Source organism: Sciurus vulgaris (genome assembly GCF_902686455.1).
Source record: "Sciurus vulgaris genome assembly, chromosome: 4".
NCBI lineage: Eukaryota > Metazoa > Chordata > Mammalia > Rodentia > Sciuridae > Sciurus > Sciurus vulgaris.
The window spans coordinates 16,722,833-16,743,244 of record NC_136464.1 but is presented as its reverse complement, the minus strand read 5'-3'; the positions used below and the strand labels follow the sequence as shown (position 1 = coordinate 16,743,244).

The 20,412-nt window shown below is 48.2% G+C and overlaps 1 protein-coding gene across 5 annotated transcripts in view; it reads right to left on the bottom strand.

Annotated features, from left to right (window-relative positions):
* The window catches only part of NRAP (nebulin related anchoring protein), a 70,052-nt gene that overhangs the window by 19,127 nt on the left and 30,513 nt on the right, over nucleotides 1-20,412 (bottom strand). For all 5 annotated transcript variants that reach the window (XM_079137446.1, XM_079137442.1, XM_079137444.1 and 2 more), the window contains 12 exons: nucleotides 20,066-20,170; nucleotides 16,993-17,091; nucleotides 15,021-15,125; nucleotides 13,507-13,614; nucleotides 11,551-11,862; nucleotides 10,271-10,375; nucleotides 7,382-7,480; nucleotides 5,711-5,815; nucleotides 4,865-4,972; nucleotides 4,215-4,328; nucleotides 1,903-2,100; nucleotides 183-287 (listed from right to left, as the gene is read on the bottom strand). In XM_079137446.1, the coding sequence (XP_078993572.1) occupies nucleotides 183-287; nucleotides 1,903-2,100; nucleotides 4,215-4,328; nucleotides 4,865-4,972; nucleotides 5,711-5,815; nucleotides 7,382-7,480; nucleotides 10,271-10,375; nucleotides 11,551-11,862; nucleotides 13,507-13,614; nucleotides 15,021-15,125; nucleotides 16,993-17,091; nucleotides 20,066-20,170 (1,563 nt within the window). The remainder of the gene's footprint in view (nucleotides 1-182; nucleotides 288-1,902; nucleotides 2,101-4,214; nucleotides 4,329-4,864; nucleotides 4,973-5,710; nucleotides 5,816-7,381; nucleotides 7,481-10,270; nucleotides 10,376-11,550; nucleotides 11,863-13,506; nucleotides 13,615-15,020; nucleotides 15,126-16,992; nucleotides 17,092-20,065; nucleotides 20,171-20,412) is intronic.

The window sequence follows — 20,412 nt, the reverse complement described above, 5'->3', positions numbered from 1 at the left end:
TAATAGAGGAATTGACTCCATAGCCACAATGCCACCTTCAATGGCATCCAACTGGATGGAGAAATCAGTGAGGAGAGAAGCCAGGCAAGAGGCGAGGTGGTGGGCTGCCGCTCTGACAGCTTAAGCTCCCACTGGCCTGACAGACCAGATGCCTATCAGCCCCACCCTGGCCCCCTGGTCACCTCGCTGATGAGTTCAGAGGCCCTCTTTCTTCCTTCAATCTCTAATGTACCAGGAACAACACAGGCAACACCTCGCATGAAGTTCAGGTCTGAGCGGTACAAATTCTGCAAGGAACAACACAAGGAATCAGAAAAGCTGAACTCTCAGAACAAAAGCAAGGAGAAGCCAAAGGTCTTGTGACATAGCATCTGTCATAATTAGAACTCAGGGCCGCGTCCGTCTCTCAGATACACTATACTCGGTGATCGCACTGATGCTTCTTGGTAAATGCTCATTAGTGGAGGGAATGTAGGTCAGAAGAAGATAATCTGCTGTCACTTGTCTCTGAGTAGCTGTGGTAGCGACGCTAGACAGATTTTTAGTTTAATGTGGGCTATCAAAAAATAAACGCTGGGGTGGATTGCGGGCAGGAAGTCAATCGTTTTGGGGCGCGTGTGCAAACAGCTTAACAGGTCTTCTAAAACAAAACCCAGCAGCAGCGGGCATCATTAATTAATTATGGGTTAAGAAAGAACTAATAAACGAATCCAAAATACTCTGGCAAAGACCTGTCTGAGCCTGCCTGGATAGGGGCGAGTGTGTGCACCAGAGTGATTTGGGATGACAGTTTAAAGAGTCCCCAAAGTCACTCCCCTCAGCCAGCGAGGTGCCCCCTGGGCCTGCTGCCTTCCAATTGCCATCACAACAGGAGGCAGGGCAAGCGAGGGCTCTGTGTAAGTGACAGAGGCCCGGGATAAGCGTGGCAGCTCCCCCACACCTACAGCTGCTCTTGGGTTCCTGACAGTTGATGTCATTTAGTAAATACCGTACACAGACACAAGACTCCAAGGGACGACAGATACCAGACCGCTCAGCTGGCTGGCACTGCCAGACCAGGAACGGGGATCCACGCGGCGTTCTGCTCTCCTGCGTGGGCCCGTTACCTGCAACTCTCAGAGCACTCACGCCTAGCCACCTGGGAAAGAAGGTGTGAGCAGAACAGGTGGCTGCCTCTGCCTGGGGGCAGTGCCCGCTGCCTCTCCTCAGGAGCCAGCAAGTCCTCTGTCACTGCCCCTCCCGGGCCTGCTGCGCCAGAGGAGCCTGAAGGAGCTTGAAGGGACTCCTGGATCTCTGGGGCCCTGATTCCCCAGAACTTGCCCTGTGCTGGCTTCCCCTGGGTCAGAGTGATAGGTCAGGGCTCTGAGCAGTGTCTACCAACACACCTTAGCCCGCCCCAGAAGAGGGGACAGGGGCACACCCAGAGGAACCCTCCATCCAACGTGCGTCCAGGGGCAAAGCCACTGGCAACTCCTGAACTTGAAAGTACATGGACCTGGAGGGCATCTCCACCCCTGAACCTCCAGTACAAATCCAGCACCCCCACTTCTCAGGTGCAGCTGTGTGCTCTTGGGCAAACCATTTATCTTCCTCAGACCTCACAGTGGCTTCTTGACACCGTGGGGGTGAGGACTGTCGATGCAGGGTTATTGTGAGCATTACATGAGAGAATGTGTGAAAACACAGTGATTCAAATTCAGCAAAAACACTCAGTAAATGGTGGTGGTCCTCATTGATTCGTGTTATTGTGCAGGAACTCGCGGGTTGTGTTTCAGAAGAAGATGCATATTTAGGATTCCCAATGTCTGCAGCCTTCACTGACCCATCAGAAGCTGCAGGTCACTGCCTGGAAGTCAGACCTGCAAGGGGAAGGGCCCAGAGGGACAGGCCAGGCCTCCTTACCTCGCTCTGCAACTTGTGAGCTTTCTTGGCACAGCTCAGCCTCAGGTCTTCTGCCAAGGACGTGTGCTGGGGGAGTGGATGTCTGTAGTCCTGGTCGCTGGCCAGGGTCTGAGCCTTCTTGGCATGCACCAGGGTTACCATGTCCAATGGCAGATGGAAGTGCGCCTTTGAGTGTTCAAAGCCTTTCTTGTAATTCACCTGGAGGGGCAAAGAGATCAACAGCGGCTATTTCAAAGCCACTACTTGCAACAGGACCATCAGCAAGAGCAACTGCAGTGCAACTGTCCCAGGTCAGCCCGGGGATGTTTCCAGTAGGGCTTGTGCTCCTGCCTTGTGGGGAAAGGCCTAATAAGCAGGTTCTGCGTTCACCACCCCCTGGCTCCTGGGGGTCACTGATCTGGGTAAAGAGGCCCACGGTTCCACTGTTAGGGGAAAATACAAGGCCCAGATAGAATGTCAGTGACCCACTTGGCTCAATGCTTTAGATCTTCCCATTTTTTTCAGAAGCATGAAGATGTGTAGCCACCCTGGACCCTGTCCACCTTTTACTCTTTTCCACATCATCCACTCAGGTTTGGGGTTTAGACACCAAGGGGTCGTTCTCTCACAGTAGCTAAGGAACAGCTTCCTCGAAAGATTAGGTGACTTCTGAGTCAATCTGAGAGCCAGGAGCAGTAGGGTGGATGCTTAGAGAGCCAGCCCTGAGGGGTGGACATTCCCCAACCCAATGCACATCCTGAGAGAGGAAGGGAAGGTCATTCCAGACCACTGGCTGCACACCATCCTGGGAGGAGCTGCTGGACGTTCTGTGAAACTCACCCAGGGACTTCTTGGGAGTCAGGTGCATAAACACCACCTTTTTGTCCCCCTCCTCCGCCGCCGCCTCCTCCTCCTCCTCCTCTACCTTCCCATTGCCTCCTGAAGCACCAGCCACTCTACCCTAACTTTCCACTCCTACCTCCACTGGTCCTGCCATTACCCTGCACCACAGTCACAGTACAAAAAGCAGGGGGAGGTGTTAGAAGTGGGGAAACTGAGGCAGAGAATAAAATGGCAAAGAACATGTGAAGCTGTGGAAAGGGTACGAGACATAGAGTCGGCTCCACTTCCTGGTTTTGCCCCTCTCTAGTTGACCTTAAGCAAGGGACTGAACCACTCAGTCTCTAATTATGGTTTGGATATGAGGTGTCCCCCAAAAGCTCCTGTATTAATGCAGGAATATTCAGAGCAGAAATGACTGGATTGTGAGAGGTAAAAAGGTGAGATTATGGGAGTTATACCCTTATCCATTCATCTGAGTTTGGTCTAACTGGGTGGTAACTGTAGACAGGTGGGGCATGGCAGGAAGAGGCAGGTCACTGCAGGTGAGCCTGGAAGGGTGCATCTTCCCTGTGGTCCTGTTCCCCCTTCTCTCTTTCTGTTTCCTGGCTGCCATGAATGGAGCAGAGCTCGTCCATCAAGCCCCTCCGCCATGATGCTCTCCCTCATCTTTAGCTCAGAGCAACGGATTTGACCAACCATGGGCTGAACCTCTGAACTGTGAGCCAAAGTAAACTTTCCCTCCTCTAAGTTGTTCCTGTCAGGTATTTTGGTCACAGTGATGCAAACCAACACAGCTCCATCTCCTTATCAGGAAACCAGGGTGAATAACAAGACAGAGTTAGTTCCTACAGATGGTTTGAGGTTGAATGACACATTGCACATGACAGCATCTGGATCTTTTGGCACATTGGATGCAGATGCCACCACTGGCATTAGCCAGCTCACATGTGCAAGGAGACAGCATGTACACGCATGTGCCAATGCCCGGGGGTCAGGACCAACTCTGAGGGTGGTGGCAAGCTCAGATGCTCTATTTGTGCAGGTAGCACAAATGAGTGAAGAAAGGAGCAGGGGAAGGGGGGCAGCTGCTGGCCAGGATTGCACAGACCCCTTCCTCAGGGAGGGCCAGTGAGCTGTTGGTAAGCGACCACAACCCACCATGGCCTTCGGGAGTCCAATCTAGCTTCTCAAACTTTTATGTTAAATTTTCCATTTGCAGTTAATTCACTCTGCAGACCAAACAAAATGCTTCTGCAGGCCAGAGGCCACCATGTGTGGTCAGTGGTCAAAATCAAAGAATGTCCAGTCCAGAAGGGAACTCAGGGGTCAACTCATCCAACCTCACTTGATAGCGGAAGAAGCCGAAGCCCAAAGGCAATTTCACAACAGAACCAAGGCCCACTTCCACAAGGACAAGCGATGCTAGTCGGCTATGCCATGAGTGTGGTTAAGTGGGGGCCCCTGGCTCGGTCGCATTTTCTCCTACTTACATCACTCTGCAGTGAGGTCGCGTGCACTGAATGTGCAAGGCTGAGATCATCTTCCAAGCTCCGGGAGCCAAGCATCTGTCCTTTCATTTTCTCAAATGCCTCTTTGTATTTGTACTAAAGGGAAAGAGCGGGAGAGAGTAACAGCTCGGGGACAAGGGACACGGAATGGAAGAGGTGGGTATTGGGCAAAAATGTTTTGTTCTTTTGACAGTAACTGGGTGAGTTAAAAGAAAACGCGCGGGAGTTGTCAAAAGGTCTATTCTTTCATATGCAAGACTCCCAATGACTAAAGGGCTCAGCTATGAAATGGCAGGACACATTAGCACTTGGGCGGCCCAGGCTGGAAGAAGGTGCACGCATTGTTAACGCTCTCTTCACACAGACTCCCTTTATGAAAACTCTTGGTGGAGGGTACATTTCATCTGCCCGGGGTCCATGTTTACAGTCCAGCATTTGGCTTTGTACCCCAGGCTAGGGAACTTTTTTTGTTGTAAGATATGTTCTTTTGCACTGGTCATTATCTGATTGCCCTGACACAGTCAGTTCGGAGAGGAGAGGATATTATCCACAGGCAAAAGAAGGCAGGGGTTAGAGGCAAAAAGAGCGAAAGCTGGGTAGGATGAAACATTGTCATAGTGTCGGACGCTCACATCACTTATGATTTCACTGGAAGCCTTTGCTGCCTGGAATGGAATGGCGTCCAACCTCAGTTTATATCCACCGTCTCGAAGTTTACTCCAGGATTCCTTATAACGAGTCTGGCAGAAAGATGTGCACAAATAAAGACCTTCATGTGACCTGGTGGTTTCTAAACTCTGGTTTACCAAAGTGGGAATCTAATTTTTTATGGGGTGCTCTCCCCCGACCCTAACCCTGACTCCAGTTGGGTCTGGAGATCACTGGGGCTTAGAACCAATGTTCAGAGGGTGGGCGCCTGCCTCCCACCTGCCCTTGGCAGGTAAATCACAGAGGGGAGGGGTTAAAAGCAAGGAGTCAGACAGACCCAGATTTTTCTGACCAGCATAGTTGACTGGAGGAAGGGGACACAAATCTTTGTGTTATAGAAAAAAAAAAATTTATCCAAGAACAGGAGTGGCAGGCAGGAGTGCTGGTAGAGATTAGGGAGGGCAGGAGTTAAGCCCCCAGATGTCTCCTTGGCACAGACAGCCCCTGATGTACTCAGCTGTACTGGGACACTTCCATATTTCAGCTGCTTGGCACACATCCCTTTGTACTGAGGGAGGTAGGTAGTCTTCCCCAGCTCATTCTCTGCTATGAGTTGATTCTTCTGCACAATCAGCTACACAATTTGCAGGGCCCAATGCAAATGAAAGTGTGGCTCTCCTTGTTCAAAATGATCACAAATTTCAGGAGGGTGACATCAGAGCTTTAACCAGCACAGGCTCTTCTGAGCACAGGGCCTGGTGCATGCCCAGGAAGGTACCCTGACCTGCATTATGGAAACCAGCGTCCCTAGTGGTTCAGGTCAGTCTCACCTCACTGATGTTCATGGCATTCAACTTGGCCAGCAGGACCTCAGGCAGGTCTGCAGTCTGCGTGTAATGATGCTTTATATTTTCTCCTTGCTCCCTGTACAGCCTCTGTGGATGGAGAAAGGTTTTGCATTAAACCCAGGGCCTCCCCCATGCATTGGCCATGGTGCCTTCCAGGAGACTGAGGTGCCGCAGCAGCCATGTCCTCGTGGACACAGGATCGTGAGCACCCAGCCTGCACCCAGTTTTGCAGCTGACATGGCAACATGCACATCATTCTCTCGCCCGTTCTACTTTCCAGCTCAAAACACGACAGGCAAACGTTCCCCTCTGAACGCTCCACTCCCAGCACACCTCTGGGTGAATGTCAAACAAGAAAATGAGGTCTAGTTTCCATCCAGTAATTTGGTTATTAACTAAAGCAGGGAGAGGGCATGAGGATGCAAAAGCCTCTCTGTGAGGTTCCTCTTGCTCCGTCCCCGTCCTCTCCCCCATCTCAAGGATTCTCGCCCTAATAAACGTCCCCTGGGTGGGCGTGGGGCCCTTTTCACCCGGAACTCTGATATGGGCTTCTGACATCCTTGTAGTTTGCAATGACATGTGGAGTTGGCATCAGTCACCAGAGTAAGCTTCTGAGCCAGGCTTTTCCATCCCAAATCTTAACCGCTGTGACCAAGTTCCTACGCATCACAGCAGTGCCCCCTAGAGTTGGTTAGGGTAAGGACGAAGCAAGTATTGTTTTTCTCTGAAGAAATTCGTATTTGACCATCTGTATTTCTCAGAATTCAATTTGATTTTGATGGGCCGATTAACAAGAAATTATAAATTCCGAAGCCCATGAGTTTGGAAATCATCCCACTGCATATTCTGACAGGTGCCCAGCCCATTTCAGAAGGCTTGTCAAATAAGGCTCAGCCAGAATAACGTGCTGGGAGGCAAGGGAGAGAATTTTTAAACCCCTACCCGCGAGGTTTGGGAATTTTCCACACGGTGAGCTGAATGATTTGAAGATATTTAAAAGCTAGGGCTGCTGTACCCGAGGATCCATGGGCTTCTCTCAACTGAGTTGGCCAGAGTTGGTCCATGACCCAAAAAGAATTTTTATAGGACCTGGTCATTCTATTTAGTCTCCAGGGAACCCAGCACTGAGAGGGCAAAGGGTCAAACCTTGTTTTCACATTCATTATAAAGCGAATATGAGAAATGGCTTGAAAGCCAGGCTAAGGTCCCTAAATCAGACTCAAATTGTTTTCAAAGTCTGGGAAACTGAGAGAACAATTCCTGCCCTTGGGTCCCCCAGAGCCCTAAGCAAGGCTTCCATATTCTAATTAGCAAGAATTTCACTAAAATTCCCTTCTGAAAATAACACTTTCGAACAAAAGGAGGGGAGGGAAAGGCCTCCCCACAGACATTCTTCAAGACATGCAAATGGGCAGGAAGGAGAGCGTCTTGGGCAGTGGGGTGCGGAGCCCCACTTGGCATCCTAAGTGCAGGAACGCCCCGTTTGCATCCTAATGAGGAAGCACCCCCGCTAAGGGGAGCCTGGCAAAGGACAGGGAGCTCCTTCATCCTTAGGACGACAGAAGGAGCAGGCCCAAGATCCCCTCCGCTTCAATCGCACTGTTGAAAGGAGGGCCACTCTTAGAGTCATAATGTATATACATTATCACTTACATCCACTGCTTGGGTATAACTAATTCTGGCCTGGACCATCTCCGGAGTGTCTTTAATACTGGTAAACTTCAAAGCATCTGGATGCTGACGGTACTTCTTCTGTTGAGCAGGAAAAGATCAAAGCTGTGAATTTTGTGCTGCTCTTTCATGCCATTTGAAAGAGAAAATCATAGGTTGCTTGAGATTAGAGTGAATTTGTGAACATAATTATTATTCTGCTTCCTCCATCTTTATATCCTAGGTGCCTTCAGGTTAATATTTGTTTCAATTTAAGAATAACCTCATGTCAATTAACATTAAAGTATTTCTACCTGGTGCAAAGACAACATCTCAAAATTAGGTTATACCAGTAAAAAATTGTAGGATCCACACTTAGGAAAGGATTCCTTTCATAGGCTTCAAATACTATGTTGTAGTTGTTTACATATCTTAGTTTGGCTCTGAGAGTGTTCATAGTTACACTTATTGATTAAAGCTTCCTATTCTCTTTCCATAAAGGACTTGGCACATATTATCACAGTCAAAACCCTGGCATTTAACAGTCAGAGAATGCGCACTAGCCAATCACTTAAGAGGTTGGTTCAGTTAGCATATGTAACAATTCTTTAAATATTAAATAAGGGGTGCTGTGATTGAAAAGACCCACCACACAAATTGAGAGACTCTGAAACAAAAAAAAAAAAAAATTACAAAAAAATTCACATGCTGGCAAAGACCTTAGGTCCCAATTTTGAAGTGTTCTGAAAATCATGCTTAAATTAATTCCTTTTTCCTTTCATCAAAGTACACTTCCCAGGAACTGAAATGGTTGTTATTTTAATAGGATCATTTAGTTTGTTTTCCTAAAACAAACTACAGATTTATTTTATAAATATCCCTTTATTTATCTAGTTGGACTTTTGCATATAGGTGCTAAGTCATATTAGATGCAGTCAAATATGGCCTTCTGTTTTTGTAAATAAAGTTTTATTGGAACACAACCATGATCATTCACTTACATAGTGCATATGGTCATTTTCCAGCTAGTTGTGACAGAGTTCTTATAACTGGCTAGGCTAAAAATATTTACTATCTGATCCTCTCTGGTCCTTTGCAGAAAAGGTAGGCTGACTCCTGCTTTACACACCACAGGCATGGGGGGGGGGTATGTGTGTGGGTGTGGGCGTGTAGGTGTAGGGGTGTATATGCATGCATGCCCACCTGTGACTCTTTCAGCTGTGCCTGACACTATGACAGTTAAGAAGTCCACCCAAGTGAACAGTAACCTAGAAACATGGCAGCCTGAATGAGAGTTGGGAAAGGTTGCTGAGTGACGACTCGCCTTTCTCCCTGCAGTCTGGGGGCTTGTATGAGACAAGGACATTAAGAAAGACAACCAGATTTCTTGAGAAAGTTTCTAAAATGATGTGACAAATTAAATTACCACTGGATAAATGGTTCCCAAAAGATTTTTTGGCTGCCAGACTTAGACTTATACCAGAATCATCTTGAAGCCCAGTTATAGCTGTCTTTATTCTTCATTTCCTTTTATGAGTAGGCCCAAAAATTGAGAGTTATGGATCATGAATCCTCAAACCAAAATGTTTGTTCCTCTAAGTTTTTCAGGTTCATCTGCCTGAGAGGGTCTCTCCTTAATTATCCAGAACAACTTAGGGCAATACTGTCCCCACTGACACCTGGGAGTCTTCTGAGCCTCAGGTGTTGTTGATTGGGCTAATCAGAGTGGGGTCACTTTTGAAATCAACCCTGCCATGTGTCAGGTAACTAGAATGCTCTCCCCTGGGAAAGTATCAATGCAGAAAAGGTGCGCCTGGAAAACCACTGTGGGTGTCCTTCTGTGTCCCTCTGTGACTATTTCATATTCAGTAAGAAAGTCTCCTCAAAATGACATCCCAGGAAGTTCACTGCCAAAGTTGAAGTCCTCAGGGGCTATGACCATTCTGGTCTCCTCCATCCAGAAAAGTCCAGAAAGAACAGACTACTCTGAAGGCAATCAAATGCTCACTAGCCTTCTGATCAAGCCCTTCCCCAAACAGACGTGAAGAGGGCAGGTTTGTACGGTTTGATGGTGTTGGACCTCTGTGGGAGCAGGAGCCACCACCTCCCTGGGGTGCCCAGTGCAGTCACAATTCTGCCCCCTGGAGGACATTTGCCAATATTCGAGACCCCTGTGGTTGTCACAGCTAAGTAGAGGGCACTACTGGCATCTAGGGTCCAGGGATGCTGCTAAACACCTTTGGAGATACAGGCAGCTCCTCGCAGCACAGAATTAGCAAATCGTCAACAGTGCTAAGTCTCTAAAATTGCTGTTCAATGAACTGTCCTAAAAAGTGGGGAGATGGTTCTTTTTATAAGCAGAAATGCCTTAGGGTTCAGCCAGGGTGGCTATAAGTTGACAGGAGCGAGATTTAAATTCAGTAGAATTTAATCTACTCTCACAAGAAAGAATCAACCATGTCACCGTGTCTCGGACAGCACGTGAATATTCAAAAACTGTTTACACTGTCGCAGAAAGAGAGAAAGAAAATATGCATAAAGTCATAAAAAGAGCTTTCTGGGTGCAATAAATGTATCTTTTTATCATCTCTCCTGTGCTGCTTCATTAAAAAGGTAAGTTGGTGGGTAGCAATTGAGCTCCGTTTGATTGTCATTATTATTCATAATGTCATTTGTCACCCACTTTGTTTTTGCCGGGGCTCTATGGGCCCCTACTGGTGTGTGTTTGGTATGTGGTTTCCCTCTAATTACCAGCCCTAGTCCGGGTTCGGAGGCCTTTCATGTGGCTTTGCCTTCTTCTTTGCCTTTTGAGTGGAAATTATTTTAATTTTATACAGAAACGCCGCACGCCTAATGCAGCCAGGCCTGGTACACGCTGTCAGGAAATCTCACCTCGCTAATGAGTTCTCCTGCCTTCTTTGCCTGCTCCACATTTAATGACCCGGTGGCGACCCAGCCCGTGCCTTTCATCCACTTCACATCTGCCCTGTATTGGTTCTGACAAAGGAGAGAAAAAAAAAAAAAAAGAAAGAAAGAAAAAAAAAAAAGGCAAGCCATTGTTGGTGCACAGACATTTAAAGGGCTATTAACGGCTCCCGATGTACCCTTGGTGCCAGCTGAGTCAAATCATATGCCACTCTTGTCTTATCCATTTCTGCACAGTCACAGGTAGGGCTTCGAAATGTAAATTAATTTCCCCTTTAATTGGAGCCCTCCCCGTGGTGCAGGGCCTTAGGCCCCGCCCACACTCCTGGGGGTGCAGCAGGAGGGACCAAACCCACCTTGGCCCTCATTACGGACTCGGGTCTACCTCAGAAGAAGTGCATCCTCATTGTCTGCATTATCAGTTTTCTTGTTTAAAATGAGAATTCGTAACAGAACTCAGGCGGGAGCTATTGGAGGGACTTTCACAAGACATCATCCGAGGCTTCCCGTGGTGACAATTCCTTCCCACCACCGTGATGGGAGGAAAGTGTTCTCATTTCTTTACCTGCCTCTGAACGAGCAGTCTTAGTGGAAAGTTATTTAAATGGACACTTCTCCCAACTAGCCTACCATCTGTGGATCACGAAACAGCGGCGCCAGGAAAGGTGTGAGAACACACACTCACACACACAGGCACACGGGCACACATGTGTGTGGAACAGTCTGGCTGCCGCTGACCCGCCTGCTCCATTCACCCACATTCCTGCCCAAGAGTCCGCTGAAGACAGAAAGCAAACAGCACCAGGTAGTCATACGGAGGAGGGAGAAGAGTTGAAGACTGGCCAGCTGGTCATTCCAAAACTGGAAACAGTTGGAGCTGGAATGAGCTACGGGACCCTCTCCCCTAGCCAGCCACAGCTAAGAATGTCACAAATACCGTTTCCCAAGCCATAAAAAGAAACCTGGAAGACGTATGTAGATCAGAGCCCAAGAAGGAACAAATAGCTCTCTGATTTTCTGATAGTGCAGAATTTAAAATGGGCATCATTTAAACAAAAGTTAAAACAGTAGGTGTTTCCACTTAGGAAACCAGAAACAGGCATCCCATTGCATAAACTTGTCATGAAGTGTTTGGGGACACTCTTGTGGCACCGGCACACACATGCACACAGGCACACACACGGACACATACACACACACACACACACACACACACACACACACACACACACACACAGAGCGCTTACGTCACTCTGCAGGCCGTACGCCTTCTTGGCCCACTCCACCTTCATGTCCGTGGGCAACGCTGTGAAGTGATGGGACACCGTCCTGTAGCCTATGTCTGTGGCTAAGTGCTGAGCCTGGCGGGCATGCGCCAGGTGGATCATGTCCAGGGAGACGTGACACTGGGATTTGGTGTCCTCGAAGCCCTTTTTGTACTCCAGGTCGCTCTGCAGCTTGGACATCTGCAGCGAGTGGCTCATTTGAGAATCTCCCTGTGCACCCTGCGCCCCGATGAGCTTCCCTCTGGACTTCTCGTAGTCCTCCTTGTACTTCACCTAAGTAAGAGGAGCAGAGCGGCAGTGCATATGAATCTCCTGCAGGAGCTGTTCAGACTCTAACTGGAGGCATGTGAGTCACAACAAAGACTTTGACATAACCCTAAAAGAATTAGCATTTGGACAACTGATATATTTTCTTTCTTTCATCAAATGATGAGATAAAACATTACTACCCATTAATTCCTTTTTTTCACCTTGGCTGCCAGGAAGCTCTGGCAGCTTCCTGAATGCTGAATGCTCAGTTATTATCAGTCTTCCACCAATTTTCTCATGAAATTCCAATTCTTCTCTAATTTTTTCAGATCACTCTTTTGGGATTTATTATTAAATGGCCTGGGTTTTATTTTTCCATGAAAATCACCTTAAAATCTTTTTAAAACTTTTTCAGTGCTGTCGATGGAACCCAGGGCCACACAGAAGCTCAAGGAGTATGGGAGTTAAAGGGAGCTTGTTGCCTGAAAACAGAAGAGAACGCTAGGCCATCAGCAGAGAGAACCAGCAAGAGAATCAATGGGAAATGCTTTGGGAACTGTGGCACATACACTAGGCGGCACTTCTCAACATTTTGGCTACTCCATTAGGAGACTAGGCTCTACCCTGGTTTCTTCCCTGCAATAATATCAACAACTGCCACTATTTATTGCACACGCACTGAACCAGGCATGGAGTGACCACATGCCACTCAAAGTACATCCACAGACTGGTTTGCGAAATGTTGCTGGCTGACTATAAGGTAAGGAGCTCATATCAGAACGTAAATCAACCATGTCACCAAGCCACTGGCTCAACTGCTTTTTTTTTTCCCTCTCTTTTAAAAGTAAGACTTCCATGATGAAGGAAGCCGACTTTGACTTTGCTCTAGCCCAAACTGCTTGTCTCCCATCGGACTCATAACAGATTACATTGGACTATAAAACAATACACATTGCTGGACACAGCGGCACACGACTGTAATCTCAGCAGCTCAGGAGGCTGAGGCAGGAGGCTCATGAGTTCAAAGCCAGCCTCAGCAACTTAGCCAGGCCCAAAGCAACTTCAGGAGACCCTGTCTCAAAATAAAGTACTAAAAGGGCTGGGGATGTGGCTCCATGGCTAAGTGCCCCTGGGTAAAATCCCCAGTACCAAAAAGATAAATAAATAAATACAATATGCATCAATTCATTTTGCTTTCCCATAACCATTTTGCAGTTACCTGTTTATTAGCAAGTTAGTTACTGGAGGGTCAAACAATCTGCCCAAAATAACAACGCTGAGAGGTGACAGAGCTGGAGTGGTAGCCAAGGTCTGACATCAGAGCCTATATTCTTAACCATTTACAGGCTATAGCACTTTTAGAAACAGAACATTATAAATCACAAGTAGTCATTAGAAAGTCATGGACCATCTCTGGGCATCTGTAAAGTGAGGACCCTGAATTCTAGCACTTGCTACTATTGCTACTAAGTTACCACTTACCAAGGCAGATGCCCAACAAGTGCTTCCCTAGGCAACTGGCAAGAGTAGTCATGCCTGTTATCCCCCTTCACACATGAGAACTTTGGGGCTCAGGGGGACAAAGAACCTGCCCTGATGCCTCAAGACCCTCCTAGACATTAGGCAGCGGGACTCTGCATCTCCCACAGCTGCTGGGGGCTGACTCACCTCGCTTGCCAGGTCCCTCTTGGCTTTGGCTGCCAGGAAGGTCAAGGAGTCAAGACTCAGCTCAAACCCTTTTGCCTTCTGGTTTTCCCAGCTGCTCTTGTACAGTTTCTGGGGATTTAGGAGACAAGAGAGTATCCTCTGAGAGAGGGCTTCTCCAGACTCTGCAATGACCTTGCTAAGAAGCAAACAGCAATTACATTCCTCCCTGGAATGTGAAAGCCCCAGACTCACACAGCCTGAACAGGAGCAGGCCTCCTGGCCCGCAGCTGAAGACCCCTCGGCCACAGGGCTTCGATCAGAAGGAGAAATTAAAACTCTAAGCCTTACACGTACTAGGGATATGTGGAAGCCCCAAAGACAGGCCCAAAGCAGACTAGCAGTGCACAGGCCAGAATCTGGGGACCATCTGTTCTCTGTGTCTGTCCCCATGTCCCCAGCAGCAGGACCCTGGCTGTACCCTTCCTCCCTTCACTGGCTTTTCCTTCCTCCATGTCCTCTTCTACACCCACCTCCAGGTTTCCAGGTCTGTTTTTGGAAGGCCTCCCTCCCTTTCTGTGTGGGAAACAATTTAGCATTTGTTTCCCCTTCCAATTCCCACCCACCCACCCATTCCCAGATCAGGCCCACGAAGACCCGGGAGCTGAGCGGGAGAGCTGAGAGCAGGCCCTCCTTCGAAGACAGAGAGGCAGGAAGATGGGACTACAGACACCATCGCGTCTGAGAGCCACCTCGGCACAGGTGCCTCCGAGTGCCTGATGCCTGTCTCAGGAAAACCCAGCGAGGACAGTCTCGCCTCATTTCGCCCCTGGGACGATTCAAAGTAAAGAATGTTTCCAAAATATAGGGAAGGGGAGGTTATCGTGTTAAACAAGATCAGGTGGACACAGAAAGGTAAGCATTGCGTGTTTTCTCTCATATGTGGAAACTAAAAAACAAATAAACAAACAAACAATCAAAAAAAAAAAAAAAACCCACAGATGAACAGAAAATAGAAGGTGGGCTGTTAAGGAAGAAGTGGGCTTGCGGGGGCCAGAGAGGGTGACCACAATCAAAGCTGGACAGACACATGCATGGAAACGTCACAGTAAAACCCACTAATGGGACAATTAGTGTGACTGAATAATTATAATAAAGAACAACAAAAAAGAATTGTTGAAAGTCACACCCTGCGACAGTGGCAGATCAGGGAATCAAACCCAAGCAGTGTGGGGGACAACGTCTGAGCTCTTCCCCACTCCCTCTGCCACTACTCAGCTTCGACCCCTGGAATAACCACTCCCTGTGACCCAGGATCCACTCAGAGTCTCAAGTCCTCCACCAGCTCGTCACTGGGAAGGTCATCGTTCCTACCCTAAAACACTGCCCAGGAACATAGGTGTGCTGAGGGAGCAACGTTTAGAACCACCAGGTGTCAGTTACCTCTGTTGGCACAGACACTACCAATGTGGCTGGTGGGTTGCGTGGCTAAAGGCAGGAGGAACAGAGCCCACGGCTGCCCACATGCCCTGCGGTACCTCACTGAGGTGAGCAGCGTTGGCCCGGGCCTGTAGGAAGAGAGGCTCATCTTTGCTGATGGTGTACTGGTGGACAGACTGCTCGTTCCCTGCCTTGTAGGCCACCTGTTGGGAGAGAGCACCGGGTCAGGAGCAGGTGGGGCGTGACGGGAAGGGATCACAACTGCTGCAGCGGGGTGGGGGGCAGCTGGAGGACATCGTGCCCAGTGAAGCCAGACACAGACGAGTACACACGGTGTCACTCATCTGTAGGAACTAAGAACAGAGGATCACATAGACATAGAGAGTAGAACAGAGGTCACTGGAGGCCAGAGAGGGTAGAGGCTAGAAAGGGAAGATAGAGAGAGGATGGGTAATGGTTCTACAAGACAGATGAGGCAGGGGTAATTCTAATGTTCTATACACAAGGGCAAGAATGATCTGGAACAATTAATTAAATATTCCCAAATACCTAGAGAACAGTTTGAAAGTTCCCAACACGTGGAAATGATCATATTGAAGGAGATGAAAATGTTAATTATCCTGATTTGATCATTACACATTGTATGTGTTATGGTTGAAATATGAGGTATCCCCCAAAAGCTCATGTGTAGGATAATGGAAGAAAATTTAGAGGTTGAAATGATTTGGTTATCAGAGCTTTATCTAATCAGTGCATTAATCCACTTGAATGGATTAACTGGGTGGAAATCATAGGCAGTAGGGTGTGGCTGGAGGAGGTGGGTTGCTGGGAACATGTCTTTGGGGTATATGGTTTATCCCTGGTGAGGTGAGCTTAGTCTCTCTCCACTTCTTGGCCACCAAGTCCTGAGCTGCTTTCTTCCACCACACCCATCTGCCATAATTCTCTGCCTCATCTCCAGTCCAGAGCAACAGAGTTGGCCTTCTGTGGACAGATATCTCTGAAGCTGTGAGCCCCAAATAAACTTTTCGTCCTCTAAAATTATCCTTGTCAAGTCCGGTCACAGCAGCAAAAAGTTGATTAAAGCAGCCAAAAGCTGACTAAAACAGTATACATGCATCAAATTATAACACTGTACCCCATAAGTAGGTACAGATATTATACATTAATGAAAAACAAAACAATTTAAAAAGAAACAAACCACAGACCAGGCACTAGGTGGCAGAATAAAGTAAACTAGGTTTACTTTCAGGGGCCAACCCGAAAACCCCTCCAAGTCTGCTTTCATACATTTGCCCCCAAGATGCCACTGACCTCCCCAAGCTGTTGCCATTTACACTGTGCCTGGACACACAGAATACCCCACCAGGGGTTCAGATCAGCACAGACTCCCCTCTGTGCCTCCATAACCAACCTTGATGCGTGGGGAGGCACTGACGCCCGGAAGTGAACAGTGACCAAAAGGACAGCCAGAGTGAACTTCCCCATGGAAAGTTCTTTCTCTCTCCCTTCTCCCACCCTGGAACTGAGTTTCCAAACAGTGGCTTTCCACTGACTGAGTGATGTGGATACCATCCTTTCCAGCAGGGGGACCTGGACCTTTAGGAAGGAACACTAGAGAGGGTCTGGCCCAACTGCAGGGAAGAGGGCACTCACTCGGTGCTGGACGCTAACATGGCGCCTCACTGTTCCACCTCCCAGGCCAGAGGTCTAATGGGTGTGACCTGCACACATCCCACAGGCAAATGTCCTCCTCCAAGATAATTCTCTCCTGGCTTCAGAATTACAGTCTTTGATGAGAGCAGAATGAGAAGGAAGGAATACTGAAAGCAGAGAAGGGACACTGGGCTGTACCTATCTCTACCGCTTGGGGGAGAAGTGAGGTGAGCCGGGATGGGTGTCTCGTTCCCAGATGCAGCCTGGAAGCCTGGGGAAAACTGGGTCCAGCCTATTTAAGGAGAAGGTTCTTTGGTTCCTGGGTCGTGCCTGGGCAGCACCTGCTGTTGTCCCTGAAGGTTCCCATGCCCATGACACAGCAGCCTGGGGGAGAAAGGGCAGCCCAGGACTCACCCCGCTCTGCAGTCCCTGGCTCTTCTTGGCATGCTCCATCTGGGCACTGTCGGTGACACTGGTGAACTTCAGCTCGTCAACCCTCTGCCGGTAGTTTTTCTGAAAGGAAAAGGACTCGGTAGCATTGGAATTGGGCTGCCCCTACCAGCACACACACATGCATGTGTTCACGCACACTTTCTGTGGCTCGAGCACGTCCTTGGGGACAGTGTTCTAGTTGGTCCCGCAGCTGAAACAGGACCACATGCCCCCAGTCAGCCTGCTCTGGTGTCTCCATTGCGATTACTGGGTGGGAACTTTGGTTTTTCCTTCTGGCAGAGACTGTGATTCACTGTGTGCAGCTGTTTCCATTTTATAAACCTAGATCCGACACAGGAGGGGAAGTGGAGGAAACCTGGGCTTCAGAACCACAGGACTGAGGCTCAAACCCCGCCGCGCCTCTCTCACTCCACGGCAGAGGGCACGTCACTGAACGGGCCTGCGCCCCCCCGTGCGGTGGGACGACAGAGGCTCCCTCACTCCGGGTGTGCCATTCCTCCCATGTGAGCCAGTCCTTGGCACGTGTGTTTAGTACCTGGCCATTGCCACCATCGTGGTCGTCACCACGATTGTCCAGGAAGCGCTGGCCACGAGGAGGGAGGAGCACTAGGGGCCACCAGCAGAAGGCTGGTGCTCGGGCGGGATTCGCCCTCCAGCGTCTCATCTCCCAGATCGCTGAGGTCTGCTCTCATGGTGGCAAATTGTCAAATGTGCTAATTCTGTCCCCCTGTGGGGACTTCTTGTCTTTCCTGAAGATTAGTCCCTCTGGATTTTCCACTCGAGGTGCCAAAGTGGATGGGAAAGGCGGCTGCTGAGGATGGCGGGTCGTAGCAGGAGCTCCACGTGGTGGGGAGACCAGACATGAGCTCAGATCCTGAGACCGCCAAACTCTCAGCAAGAGCGTCGGAGAACAGCTGAACCCCACACAGTGGCTAGAACTCTGGGAACTCCAAATTTCCTCCTTTTTAGATAAAAGGGATCTGGAGGAAATATTCTAAAGAGTCTTCTAATTTCCCTTCCTTGTTGCACTGTGCTGAATAGGAGAACTCCCTCACCATGTGATGTCACATTGCCCTTCCGGTGTTGGCAATTCCCAGTCACCGCAGACTGCGTGGCTCAAATTTACCTACTAACAACTTACTAAAGAAACAAAAATCTGTTCTGGCACATAAAAAAGGTGAAGGAGATAAAATCTTTCTGGCCCAAGAGAGCTTAAAATTTTGTAGTCAGCACAGGAAGTAAGGTAGACACTGACATTCCTGAGGATGAAGGACCAACTGTCTGGACCCCCCTCCAGACTGCACCCCAATCCCAGAGTGGGCTTTCATTGTTCCACCTGGAGTTCAGTTAGTCTCAAGGAACCCCAAAGGATTATTCCTCTCTTTCTACCTTCCTTATTTATCTATACCGAGTCCAAATGCGTCTTTGTCTGAGAGAAGGGCAAGGCAGCGGAAAGGTAAGAATAAATGCCAAAACCTGTTTGGGGGAGGTAGTATTGCCTAGTGGTCAAAAGAGTTAGGGCACCGGGTCTCACAAACTGGGTACCAACCCCAGTCTGCTACCCACCTGGATGTTGACTTAAGTTTCTCTTTCCTCATGTATAAAATGGGAATTGTACTAGGCTCATCATCTCCACTCACATAGGACAGTGGCAACCTATAAACAGCAGTATGCATCAACACACTCAAAGTGGTCTACCGAATGCACCAGTGATTATGTAATTATCATCAGTCCATAATGGTGGCTATTTTATCACTATTATTATCATTTGCCAGAGATATGCCGACTCAGCCTTCCTGGCACTGAGATAAGAATCCCCTTTGAAAATCCCAAACAAAGTTCCTGAAATAGTCACACTTCCAAGTGAAATGTCCTTCCAAAGTCCTCTTCTGCCTGTTGCCATTCCATGGCATAAAGAGATGCACAGGCTTAGTGCTACAGGGCCCTTGGGGAGTATCCTGTTCAACCTTCTCATTTTAATACCAAGAGAAAAGGGTCAGGGTGGTGAGTGACATGTCCCAAGTCTACAAGGCAGTTAAGGCACAGGCATAAAGAGAACACTCACCTCCAATTATCAGACTCTGATTCCGAAGCAAGCACATCCTCTTCACGCAAGAAACACATTACTGGTTGTTTCCCTTATGTAAAATGCCCTTTTTGGATTTCAAATATTTTGGGATTTTGGAATATTCACATAGACAAAATAAGATATCAAGGGGATGGGACCCAGGTCTGGACCAAAAAATCATTTATTTATGTTTCATATACACCTTCTATATACATAAGGTAATTTTATATAATTGTGTGTGTGTGTGTGTGTGTGTGTGTAATTGGGGAATGAACCCAGGGGATTTTGATCACTGAGCTATATCCCCAGCCCTTTTTATTTTTTTTAATTTTGAGATAGGGTCTCACTAAGTTGCTGAGGCTGGCCTCCAACTTACGACTCTCCTGCTTCAGGCTCCTGAGTTGCTAGAGTTACAGGCATGCACCACTACACCCAGGGTATATAATATTTTAAATTTGTGCATGAAACAAAGTTTCATGGTGTGGAATTTACTACTTGGGGCATCATATCAGTGTTCAAAAAGTTTTGGATTTTAGAACACTTCTGATTTCAGGTTTTTAGCCTAAGGATGATCAACCTGTACGATCTTTCCATATGAAATTATTCTTTTAATGCAGCTGTTTTTTTTTTTTTTTTTTTTTTTTTTTTTTTTTTTTTGTAGTGCTGGGGATTGAACCCAGGGCCTTGTGCTTGCGAGGCAAGCACTCTACCAGCTGAGCTATTTCCCCAGCCCTGCAGCTGCTTCTTAACATAAATTGCAGGCTTCTTAAAAATCCTTCTCCAGGAAGTTTAAGGGTGTGGAAAGTTAGTTCAGGATGTACTGCAAATGCAAAATGAAGAAGTACTCTCTTGTGAATCACATCTAAAATAAAAGCTTGGTGTGGGGAGGAGGAATCAGAGGCTAAGGTCACTCTTGGTGACTTGGACTGAGAACCAGTGAAGGCCAGGGGTGCAAGCTCAGGTTACCTCGCTGACCAGTTGTCCAGCCTTCTTGGCCTGTTCCAGATTGACACTGCCCTCGGTCAGCCACCCGACTCCCTTCATCCAGGCCAGGTCGGCTCTGTACTGCAGCTGCAAGAGAAACCCCACCAGGCCCTCATCAGAGACACAGGTGCAGACAGGACGAAGTTGGTGGGAGAGTCAGGAAGCTCTCGATGCTGCATTTGTCCTCCCAGAAGAACTGCTTCCTCCTCCCTATGATCAGGCAGCTCTCTACTTGGGAGGTACAGCCACTGAGCCCATCTCATAACGAGAATATCATGTCCTACTTTAATATTCAAACACCACCACCTTAATAGAAAGGCCATTTATCA